The sequence below is a fragment of the Haemaphysalis longicornis genome, unplaced genomic scaffold (assembly GCF_048455015.1).
Source record: "Haemaphysalis longicornis isolate Haplotype H1 unplaced genomic scaffold, Haemaphysalis longicornis Haplotype H1 scaffold_6, whole genome shotgun sequence".
NCBI lineage: Eukaryota > Metazoa > Arthropoda > Arachnida > Ixodida > Ixodidae > Haemaphysalis > Haemaphysalis longicornis.
The window spans coordinates 41834421-41846484 of NW_027526407.1; the positions used below are offsets into that span (position 1 = coordinate 41834421).

General features: G+C 47.7%; 1 protein-coding gene across 4 annotated transcripts in view; it reads left to right on the top strand.

Moving 5' to 3' along the window:
- The window catches only part of Borcs5 (BLOC-1 related complex subunit 5), a 59372-nt gene that overhangs the window by 22859 nt on the left and 24449 nt on the right, over window positions 1-12064 (top strand). For 2 of the 4 annotated variants that reach the window (XM_077674097.1, XM_077674100.1), the window contains exons 1-3: window positions 6636-6678; window positions 6717-6773; window positions 6937-7087. In XM_077674097.1, the coding sequence (XP_077530223.1) occupies window positions 6940-7087 (148 nt within the window). In that variant the 5' untranslated portion in view covers window positions 6636-6678; window positions 6717-6773; window positions 6937-6939. Of the gene's footprint in view, window positions 1-6635; window positions 6774-6936; window positions 7088-12064 lie in introns of those variants that run through there. The other 2 variants (XM_077674098.1, XM_077674099.1) reach the window with 2 other exon arrangements.

Sequence of the window (12064 nt, forward strand, 5' to 3'; positions counted from 1 at the left end):
ATTCCTCTCCCAAGGGTTAGCAATTGACCAGGGACGTCTGCACCCATTAAAAAAACCGTGGGTGCTTCGCCGTGCGGGGACGGAAGCCCAATGCCTTCCGCATATGCGGTGAGTGCTGTACCTCTGAGCCATCGCTGCGATTAAAGGTTACGACCCCTTCCACTGAATAATTTCCCGAGAAGGTCGGCTAACTTTCCAAGCACTAGATCTCCTGTGGGGGAAGCGCTTGTACAAAGTTACTGGTTGGTGCCGCAGCGGTACCGAAGTACATCCCACATTCTCGTACCCATGGTACAATCCGACGTGGTGGACCAGTTTCCAGGACACAAGATCCCTCGTATGGGGAATGCCTGTACCCATTTTTATTCTGGTGGGTGCCCAGCGGCTCCAGACCCCGGCTCAAAAAGAATTGGGGAACCTCTGCGTCGCTGGGGTAGAGATTTTCCAAACCCTTTTTCCCTTGGCAGGACAGGGTGCGCTGTTGAGTGCCCAGTGGTGTCATTTATGACTGATAGGTACCCAGCAGCGCTAGAGCCCACCCAAAAGTGTTGGAGGACCTCGCACATGGCCCCCATGATTGCTTGTGGTAGAGCTCCAAGCGTTGATTCCCACGTGCTACACCAGCTGAGGTGCGGGGACGCTTTTGAAGCCGGTGGGTATCATGCGGCCTAGGGCTCGAACCTGCTACCTGACGCTTACGAGACTAATGTTCAGTTTGTGTATTTATCCTTCACTCGAATCAGCCTGAAATATTACTGATATGTCTGTTCAGTGCTTCGGTACTGAGTCCTGACCCACCTGACTTTGGTGGATAAGTGATTGATGATGGTGGGAAGAGAGTAGAGGGGACAAGTGTGAGTGAGAGTGGGGTATTGAGTCGGAAAAAAAAAGGAAAGAGAATGGGGATAGAATGCAAGAAGGGCTGCGGGAAGGGTCACTTATTGATTGTAGCGTTTAACGCGCCGACGCAACGCAGGCGGTGTGGCGCGCCGTAGTGGAGAGCTCCGGATTAATTTCGACCACCTGGGAATCTTTATCGTGCGCCGAAATATCGTTACACACGGGCGTTTTTGCGTTTCGCCTCCACCAGAAAAGTGGCCGCTGCGGCCGGGAATCGAACCCGCGACCTCAGGCTCAGCAGCGCAACGCCTTAGCCACTGAGCCACCGCGGCGGGTGGGAAGGGACATTAACGGGAGGACTGGAATTGGATGTGGGAGTTGAGGGGAAGAGTGCATTTGGAGTGGGGAATAATGAGTGGGAGAGAGGGGGCGAAGAACTGGCGATGCCGACGGCACTGAACGCGGAAGAGTCGGAGAGAGGAGAGGGTAACGACGGAGGAATATGGAAGGAAAGAAATAAAGAAAGAAAGAATATGGAATGCAGCGAGAAGTCGGGCGATGATAAGGGGAAAATCAATCGGAAGGAGGCAGAGAGGTAAGGATCAAAAGGAAATGTGGGGAGGGAAAGCAGTGCGTTTGTAGGGAATATAAGGAGGGGGACAAGACATGAGAAGGAAGCTCTTTGACAGCGATGAGAATAGAGGAACTAAAGGGAGAGAAAAAGTGGGGATACAGGGATCGAGGACAGTTGGAAGTATGGGATAGAAAGAAAGGAACCCAACATGTCGACTGTCATCATCATTCGCAGCCCATTCCGTGCCCGCAAATTTTCGTACTTGGTTCATTCGTCGGGTCCTTAGTCTTATTCTGCTTCGTTGGCCGTCCCCTTGTAGACCCTCCGGTAAACAAATTGTCCACCGGTTATTCGCCATTCGCATTAAATTACGGGCCCAATCCCGCTTTTTTACTTACCTTGAGCAAGGACTTCTTAATCCACAAAGCAGTTTTCTCATGCATAAGTGATATAACTTGTGGGATTCTACATTTCACACACTGGTCATTTCCCACCCCGCAGCCATCCGCACTCAGCAAACATGCTTTGCGAGCGCCGGCTGCGGATGGGTCCGTTATTTTGCGGAGACGAACAAAGGCAGGGGCGACAAGGGCAAAACACCAATTGCAGCATTTATTGCAACGTGCAAATCAAATACGCTGCATACAGACTAATCGTAGGCAATAACGGTAACATTGGGAGCGAGGCACTAAACAACGCTAGAGATCGAGATGGTTCCCCTCACCGATTGAATACCGGAGCAGCGGGGCGCCGCGCGCGCGAGCGCGGTTGCAGTCTCCCAGCTCGCCCGGACGAGTCCCTTTGTGGCGCGTACCCCACGGTCCTGACCAGCGCGCCGAAACGTCCGCGCGCTACCGCATCCCCAAGACAAGAGAGCGTCCTCTCGTCATGCGACAACCCACCAGACCTCGCCATTTGGTGGCGCTAGTGCTGATGAAGAACTGGTTCTCCGGTAGGGCAGAGGGGGAAAAGGGTCCACTCCACCCCGGCGACAACAAATCCTCCGGTTGTGGCGTGCTCCCGTCGCGCGAGTGAGGCGCGCTGGGCAGCGCCGGCCGTGATGGAAAGTTAGGCAGAAAGGGGTTGGCGTGCAAGTAGTCGCGATCCTTACAAACGATAGCATTCTTTTTTCAATGGGCCTTTGGGCCGGCATAACCTTTGTTTTGAGATACTTAGTAAGACACCAAGTTTCCGCCTCTTATATCATCATCTGAATACCACACTGGTTGTATACCAGTCTTTCTAGTAACAGAGGATAGTTTACTGCTCAACTATCATTGCCGCAGGACGTCGCCACACATGCCTACCGAAGGCTCACGTTTTTCCGCGCCTTCGTTGTTCTAGAGTTTTAGGTTAAATAAATCCTATTTCCGCGCATTTCCAAAATGCAGCTAGCTCAGTCCATGGAAATCCGGCGCTAAATTCATTCTCATGATTTAGCAATTCACTGGTAACTTCTCCAAAATAATCACCTCCTTGTTAAAGCATTTCATTACCTACCTTGATGTGGTGTTTTGTTGCGTGTCCTTTCCCACCATTTTTTTATTTCTTTGTGTTTATATTTAGCACTACAGCCAAACTTCGAAGTACAGCTACCGAAGCATGTACCGCAAGCCCCACATCTGGACCAACTCGGTGCTAAAGGTGACAGACCACACAATGCAACATTCGTGAAATTTAAGCGCGAAAAAAAAAGTTCGTTTGCTCTGGAAATGAATTTAGACGCATTCATCTGTTATCCCGACACCCTGTGAAATACATACCTCCGTCTCTCAATGCAGGGTCATTATTTATCAACTGATTCCACAAATGTTGCTCCCATAAGGACTGCGTTTTCTGGAACACGTGTTTCCTCGCAAATTAAACCATACAACGAAATTGCATTACGTTTATTGAAACTGCGAAGCAGCGTTCGTATTGTGCAATTTATTATTTGTCACGCTGCCGCATGCTTTGCGCAATTTTAAAAAAGAACTCTTACCAATTCGCTACACCTGCAAAACATATATACATATTATTCCGCTACCATGGTAGATTTATTCGTGCAGACAGCGATAAGATAAAGGTGACTTCAACAACACCGCAAATAAAATTTGTTTTAACACACTTGACAGAACAGTAGACCTGAAATTGCAAGGCATGTATCACATTGTATATGTATCTGTTCGTATGTCCCACTTACTGGCACTAACTATTCTGCATAGCAACTTGCAAATCAACAATGAACAAGCTAGCCAGCAAAAGCCTTGTGCAGCAAGTCGAAGCACTGCAGCCTAAAAATGAAAAAGTCTTTTCACACAGATTTCCCCTTAGCAGCCACCACTTAGGCTGATATCATAACACTCTCAGCATTACCAGGGATTTTTTATTAAATGAATAATGGTATCGCAAAAGAAGCCGAAGCAATGAGTGGCTGAGAATTATTTCCGCATGCTGTTCTTTTATGCAAGACAGGTAGACCTGGAACACTGGAAAGCCACGATGTCTAATGTTTTATACCCAATCACCTGTAAACATAAGTGGTGACGACGTGGGTTTGGATAATATGAAATTCTTTTGAGTATTTTTTAACACGAAAGGGTTTTATTCCGGAGTACACAAAGATTTCACTGACGTTATATCCGTCACGGAAATGACGCCAGTGCAACGAAGCAAGCGGCCTGTAAAGGGTGAATCCCTGCACACAGGGTCCTCTTGTGGGGAAGCAACCTTTAGAACAAAAGAGTACGTTATACATAGGGCTGTTCGTTTTCAGGTTTTATATTTTAACACGAAAGTGTTTTATGCCGGGATGCACCAAGATTTCACTGACGTCACATGCGTCACGGAAATGACGCGAGTACTCCTTTGCCGAAGTGACCCCCCAGCAGGACGTCGCTCGCAAAGCACACCCACAAGACAGCCGCCAACCCGCAAATCATGCTCAGCTGCAGATTTCGCTGCACATTTCACTTTCGTGTTTTACCGATTCCTATGACAGAGGAATCAGCCACAGTTTTTTTTTTCACTATAGGCACCTTTAAGCGATAATTTTGCTGTGGTGCTGCGCCGCTTGAAATGCTGTAGACGTCACACGTTGAACTTTAAAAATAAACCATAAGCTTACTTCCAAGCTCAAAATTTGTTTACAAAATTACACCGCATTTAAACCCATGAATGCTTCGGAATCCTTGGATTTCAAATCTGACGCTATGCGGTTTCACAGTTACGGCAACAGTTTATGAAGTAGGGTTCGTCACACTGCGTGATGGCCGAACGAGCCTTTCCTCCATGAGCTAAAAATAGCAGTTCACGACCCTGACTCTCTTCCGCTGCTTTTCTTAACCATCGCTGCAATGAAGGTGTGTCTAAACTTCGTCTTTTCAATGTGGTCTTTGGTTCATAAAAATTACACCATCTTGCCACGTGGGAACCCTGAGGAGATGCAAAGCCGCGCAAACTCGCGGTGCTTTGCATCTCCACAGGGTTCGCACGTGGGAAGATGGTGTAATTTTTTTGCTTTTCGCCTCCATCAGAAAAGCGGCCGCCGTGGCCGGGAATCGAACCCGCCACCTCGTGCTCAGCAGCGCAATGCATTAGCCACTGAGCCACCGCGGCGGGTGACTGCCCGAATCGTTGGCGTCCAGTGTCAGCTCATCGGACGGCGCAGGCCGAAGCAGCAACTGAAGGGAGCAGCGGCGTGGACCTGGTTTATCTGAAGTGGCGAGGTGGAGGGGAGAGGAGGAGCAGCGCGCACAGGTGTTGGGGAGAGGAGAGAGTGACGTTATCACAGCTGGCGTGGAGAGGGCGAGAGGAGGAGCAGCGCACACAGGTGTTGTGGAGAGGAGGAGGGGAGAGAGGGAAGTTATCACTGCTGGCGGGGAGATGAGGAGAGGTGCGGACGGACGCCGGAAGGGCAACGAACGTAGCCCCGAGCAAGAGATGCTTTGCATCTAAAAAGCGCGATGCGGCAGATTTGGCCTCGGTTTATCGAGGATGCTATAAACAAGCGTAGCTTGTTTAGTGGCGCTAGGTCTGTCATCTCGCTGCGCCGCCGGATTCCGGCAGTTGCTTGACATCGAGCGTTACAGCGAGCTACAATGATTGACGACGACAAGGCGAGCCCCTAAAGTGCCACTTAAAAACATTTGCTCCGGCATCACCCGCCCTGGGTGAAAGATGTGTCATTCGGGACCTACTAGTGGAGTTCCCTTTGCGATGAAAATTTCTGCTGAGAAACTCATGTAAACAGTGCACCTGGCGGCCGCTGCTTACAAGTTGGTTTTAGAAGCTTTGGTTGTTAAATTAATCTTTGCTATCAATCATAAAAAAAATTACTCCCACCTCCCCTCGCGGGAACCCCTGTGTAGATGCGACGCATAGGGGGTTCTGTTGTTGTTTCCGTTAGGTTGATTCTCCCATTGCGTGAAACGTGCCGTAAACCCCCTGCCGCGGCTATGACGCAACACAATCCAACACAATTCACTTTAATCCAATCCAATCCAAATCCAACCCAATGACCCTCGCGAGAGAGTGTTCGCTATCGGAGAGGAGAGGGGGTGAGCGGCGGAGAGCGCAGCTCGCGCGGCGAGGAGAATGGAAGAGGGGTGTGGACGGACAACAACAACGCCGTTGGAGGGACAAGGCGAGTGAATGAGATGCAGTCGCATCTAAAAAACTTCTTTTTTATTTCCTAATATATTTTTTAAAAGCCTTCAAATAATTGTTTAGCTTGTTTTAAAAACTTATAGGTGGTGCTCGCTGCAACATGAGTCCCCTTGGGGACGCTTGTGCCATCTTGTGCTCCATTCATTTTTTTCGTCGCGAAAAGGACCCTCGCTCCGCTTCGGTTTTTCCGTTTTTCCCCGCACGGCACACCTTACCTTCTACTACACTGCACCCATTCTAATAACGTTGACTGTACCTGGGTGGCAGGCTAGCTGGCGCACAGCCTTTCTGTATAGCCGTGCGTGCCTTCCAGGGCAACTTTTCCACAAATAAAGATTATTATTATTATATCCGACGAGAGGCAATGCACTGGTACTCGTATTTATTGACCTGACAGCGCGACAGTTTCGGTTGCGGTTTTAACTTCAAGTTTTTCAGCTATTTTATATTTTGAAAGTATTGTCAAAAATAAAAATTAGGTAGAAAATAGTGCAATAGTCAAATAAACAGTCAAAACGGTATTTGGTGCCTTTTAGTTTTGTTTGGCGTAGTCTTTAAACTTCCCCTGGCCACAGTGAACAAAAAAAATGGCAGCCCCCAGCGTATGTGTTGTTGAGGCTAGAGTGAACTTCACCATGACTTCACTCTAGTTGAGGCTGCGCCCTTCAGTTGAAGACTTTGTTTTGGTGATTTGTAGCACCATTAGCTCAAGGTACGTATCCTAAACCTTTTCTAAAGCCTTAAAGAACGTGATCTTTGCCTGAAAAGTTCTTTAAATCTAAGCGTCAAAAGAAAACCCCACCTGCGCACCTGCGCGTCGGCCCGTTCCTTCGTTTCGTTGCCTTTGTTATCCGAGTGCTGTTTTTGTTTCACAGAGGATGGGCCTGGAGCAGAGCAGTCACTCGAGCGGCGGTTCCTTGAAAGTGGGCAAAGGTCGGCACACGAAAGCGTCCTCGCCGCGCCCTTCCATCAGCTCAGATTCCGACGTTCCGTACGTGTCGTCGACCGTCAACAACCCGATCGGAGGTACGCGCTCGGCAACGCCTTCTTTCGTTTAGTGAATGTTTTTGTAGCTTTGGGTGTCAAAGTCGCCGCATCAGGGTGCAGCTAGATTGTAGGCCAGGGTGCAGCTAGATTGTAGGCATTTCACTTACACTGTGTTGTGGAATTCTGATGCTAAGTGCAAGCTAGCCTGCTTCAGCACTGCTCCGGTCAGTTATACCTGACCGGACATCATTCCGGCAAAAGCTGGAAACCCACTTGATTACAGTCAATAACCCAACACTTCAGCGATAGTGCATCACCGCACAGTATAATTATTCCTACCAAATTGTTCCTGTTCTTGAATCTAATCCCCAGTGAAAGTGTTCGTTTATCGTTTTGTTCGTTATTATTACGCGCGTTTACTATTGTATAATGTGTACTGTATGTCTCCATCAAATTGTACACTGTCACTGAGTATTTGTCGCCCCCTTCCCTCTTATGTAATGCACTCTGGCCTTTAAGGATGCAATAATTGAAATGAAATGAACCATTACAAGCAAACGATAATGACCCTGATCGTTCTCGGAACAAGAGCAAGGAATCAGGTTCCTCGATGTCCGCGTCTAGCTCTACTAATAAGATGTAGATATTGTGCCGGCAGCCAACCAATACAATACACCAGCCGCGCTGCTGTATTGTTTTCGTGTATGCTTTATTTTGATGTATCTTAATCGAAGATCTAACCCAGCCCAACCTGTAAAGGCAAAGGTTGAATGAGTAGAACTCCAGACGCGGTGCTGCAACAGAACAGTGCAGGAGACCTGTATTACGTTGTACCAAGTTTCTGAAGAAAAAAAACAAAAAAAAAACAACACCATGAATAAGGTGAAAAGAATTGCACGAGAAAAGAAGTCAACAAAAATGAGAAAAAGTCTGAAGGAGGTGGAATCGAATCAGCGCCTTTCGGATCAATAACCAGATGCGCAAACACTGCACCACACAACCACACCTGACAGCGCTAGCGTGTTCAACCAATCAGGAGACAATGCTGTCAGGACATCCGTACGGGCTAAAATGCCGGTCACAATGCACCCACTTCCTAAATAATATCAGTGTATTGCACCGTAGATAAATTCGGTCTATCGCACCGAAATTTTATTTTGCGTGCGCATGAAGGTTTTATAGCTGGGCATACGCTGATTTTGTGAGCGAGCAGTGCCAGTTGGCACAGCGCTGTTTAAGTTTAGCATCTGGTGTATGAGAACACCTGATCAGGAGTAAAAATCTGGCTTATTCTCGCCCCAATATAATTAGGGTTGTTCGTTTTCGGGTAAAACCCGATTTTACCCGATTCTTGCACCCCGAACAAGTTTCAGGAGAATCGGGTTAAACCCGATTTCTCCCCGAATAAACCTCCCTGTAGCGATCTGCACAATCGTGAGTTGACGGTCTGCCGTTCTCTCCTGGCGCCCCGCTCACAAACAAACGGGTGCATTTCACCCTGCTGCTTGGAGAGTAGCGCTGCAGTTTTTATCCACGCTTTCTAGACAGGTCGCCGTGAGGGCGTACATGCACCCCCCCCCCCCCCCTAAAAAAATGCTTGCAGAAGAAAGTGGGAAACACGTTTAAGGCCGGCCACGCTTCGAGTACATTGTGAACAAATTTAGGGTGAAAGAAAAGCAAAGAAATCTGCCCCTTTGCCCACTGCAGATTAGTCTCGGGTATGTGCACCTGCTTCCAAGAATTTCACGCGGAAGGGACGGGTGACCAGTCGGTGGGGGAGAGATTGAGCGACGAAGACGTTTTGTGTACAGGTTTTTTTACCAGCGTGGGTTCCAACCCGCATTATTATCGCTATTCTTCAGCCAGCCTCCGTCACGGTGACTTAGACGCGCTCGTCGGTCGGCCCTGCTGAGAGCCGTGCGTGGTGTCCTTCCTCCCCCGCGCATCACGCAGCTGGTGATATCTCCTTTCGAATGGCCACAAAAGCAGGGAAAGAAGCCACTGCACTCAAAATCCTGTTTTGACAGGAGCAGCAAAATTCTGGAAATTGTGGTATTGCTCTTTTTCGAAGAACTTCTAAAAAGGGTCACGTTTTTTATTGGGTGGGGATAAAGACGAACGAGAAGAGAATGTGAACAAAACGCGATCCAAGGTTGGTCTCTTAGGTTTTCTTCCAGTTTTTCTGTGACGAAGTGAATCAGGCTTCTGATTGGTGCGAACTCTAACCAACGAGACGCATATCGCCATCCTCACTTAGCATTACCAGGCGCGTCTTGTGAGCGCAAAGCCACCGTCGCGGACATAAGGCGGCACCGGAAACTTCAGCGTGGAGATGGGAAGAAAACGGAAGACACTGGATGACTGGTGTAAAGAACATGAAGATCTCCAGATCGCAACGAAAGACAGTGAAGGCACCCGCACGTTAGTGTGCAAATATTGCAACACCGAGATGGTCACCGATCCAGCGAAGAAGCCCTACGACCGAATTCGTGAGCATCTAATGTCATCTCGTCATAAGAAGTTCAAGACGGCTTCCAAGGAAGCTGAGACTGCGGGAACGTCTCAGCAGACGCTTTTTGATATGTCCTGTAGACAGCGTGCGAAAGAAACTGAAGCGGACGGCGTTATCCATGACTTTGTTCGTGCCCTAGCGTACAGGGGAATAAGCATGCACCAGGCGGACGGACCGCTGGGAGACTTCGCACGCAAATACTGCAAGGCCGCGAAGACCATGCCAACAGGACAAAGACTTCGGCTGAAATACCTGAAAGAAGCTTTTGACAAGGACATGGAGAAAATCCGCGATGATATGCGAGATGTGAAAGTGAGCGTCATCGTCGATGAATCCCCAGACATCACTGGTGTGCCTACCATCAACACTCTCCTGTGCTACTATAGCCAGAAAAACGTGAAGAAGCACGTTGTTCTGGTCGACGTCGACAGGGTAAATGCATCGAACAGTTACACGGTGGCCAGCGCAGTTAGCAAGGCGCTCCTGACGGTTGGCAAGACGTGGAAAGACGTTGTGGCAGTAGCCACAGACTCAGCGGAGTACATGCGAAAGATGGTTCGAGAAATCTGTCAGGCTGAAGGGATCCAAATCTTGCATGTGAAAGATATAGCACACCTTATTCATGTGAGTGTTGACCATGCCATTTCTTTACCATGCATGTCTGATGTTCGATCCGTAGTGATCAAGTTTGGAGCGTTATTTAAGCACGCTAACAAGCTTTACCAAAAGTACACTGAAATTTGTTCTTCTAATGGCCTCTTTGGACCTGACATTAAGAAGCCACCTTCTGTTGTCCCGAATCCATGGCAAAGCTTCTACAAAGCACTTGTGGTAGTCGTAGAAATGTGGAGCTCGTTAACAGAACTTGCTGAAAGCTCGCATGATAGCAGCAAGGCGGAAGCTATTCGAGGGATACTTTCTGAAAAAGAAGTTGTTTATGCGAAGGCAATCTTGATGAGAGATGCACTCGGCCCACTTTTGGAAGCCCAGAAAACGCTTGAAAGTGGGAAGCTTTTGATGCCCAGCTTTGATCACCTGGTAAACGTGAAGCTGCAGCAGATTGTCGGGGAGCTTTCGGCGATGATCGGTAAAAGCGATCAGGCCAAAGCTGTTTTGTCTATGTTACCCAAGCGCAGCGCTAATTTAGTAAAAACATGTTCTGAAGAGTTCTGCACGAAACTCGCCACAAAATGGCGCTGCACACTTGGACGGAACGTCTAAGAAAAAGAGGAAAACCAGCTAACTTTGTGGAAGTTGGGAGCCGTCCTTGATCCGTTTCAGAAGCGTCTGCTGGGGCAGTCATTTGAGGACTACCGACCTCTGTTCATGTCCGTAACCGACAATGTAGATTCCCTTAATGACGAGTTCAACCAGTATTTGCTGGAAGCGAGCCCCACAAACCCAGCTGTCGAACTAATCGAGTATTGGCATGACTCTACTTCTCGCTACCCAAGGCTTGCAAAAGCTGCACTGACATTGTTGTGCCTAGCTAATGGTAGCTGTGATGTGGAGAGAACTTTCTCCCAGCTGAGATATGTTCAACGACCGGACAGATCTCGAATGGAGACTGACATGTTGCGCATGCAGATGATAATGTATGTCAACAAGGACGTGTAAAAAATCGATGACCAGATTTTCGAGAATAAAATGTATAATTTCTAAGAGTCAATGTTTACTGATTCATTCATTTTCAAACACCACTGATTCATTTTCAAACAAACACAAAATTTCGGGTAGTATACTGTATTTGCTATAATACTCTGGTGTCTGTCCCAATTACCAGCTTGAAACACCAAATTTAACGTGTTATACTTAAAAAGCCCGTGATACGTTTTGATAAGCTCAGTGTAAGTTCTGATAAGTACAACCGTATATTTAACCCGAAAAAACCCGAAGTAAGGAATGGTTTCGCAAAAAACCCGATTTTCCCCCGAATATCAGTTTGAAAAATACCGCCCGATTTTTACCCCCCGAATTTGAAAAAATATAAAACCCGAAAACGAACAACCCTAAATATAATGCATTGTGAGTGATCCAAAATGTCAGCTTTGGTTGGGCAGTGCAATTAGGGAGAACTGGCAATTTACTTTTAAGATAAGTCTCATTCCTTCTGATAAGGCGAGCGCGAATTGTAGTACGTCGTTATGGATATTGGGATAACAGTCCGGACACCGTACCGTAGTTAATAACGCTATCTACGTAGGAGGCCAAATGTGGCCAGGCATTCGGTGGTACAGTCGAACCTCGTTATAACGAAGTACTATTGGGGCAGTAAATTAGCTCGTTATATCCAATATTAATTGTAACCGTAGAAGTAAAATTCGGCTCTAATAAATCGGCAATCTGGCTTGCACAACAATCCTCAATAAAAAACGCATTGTTCTAGACTTTGAGCCCACTATAAATGAGGTAATCCTTATCGGTCTCCTTGTGGCATTTCAAACTAAACAGACCGGAACGTGAGATTGCAAAATTACAACAGAACAAAGTTCGTTCGGCAAAAC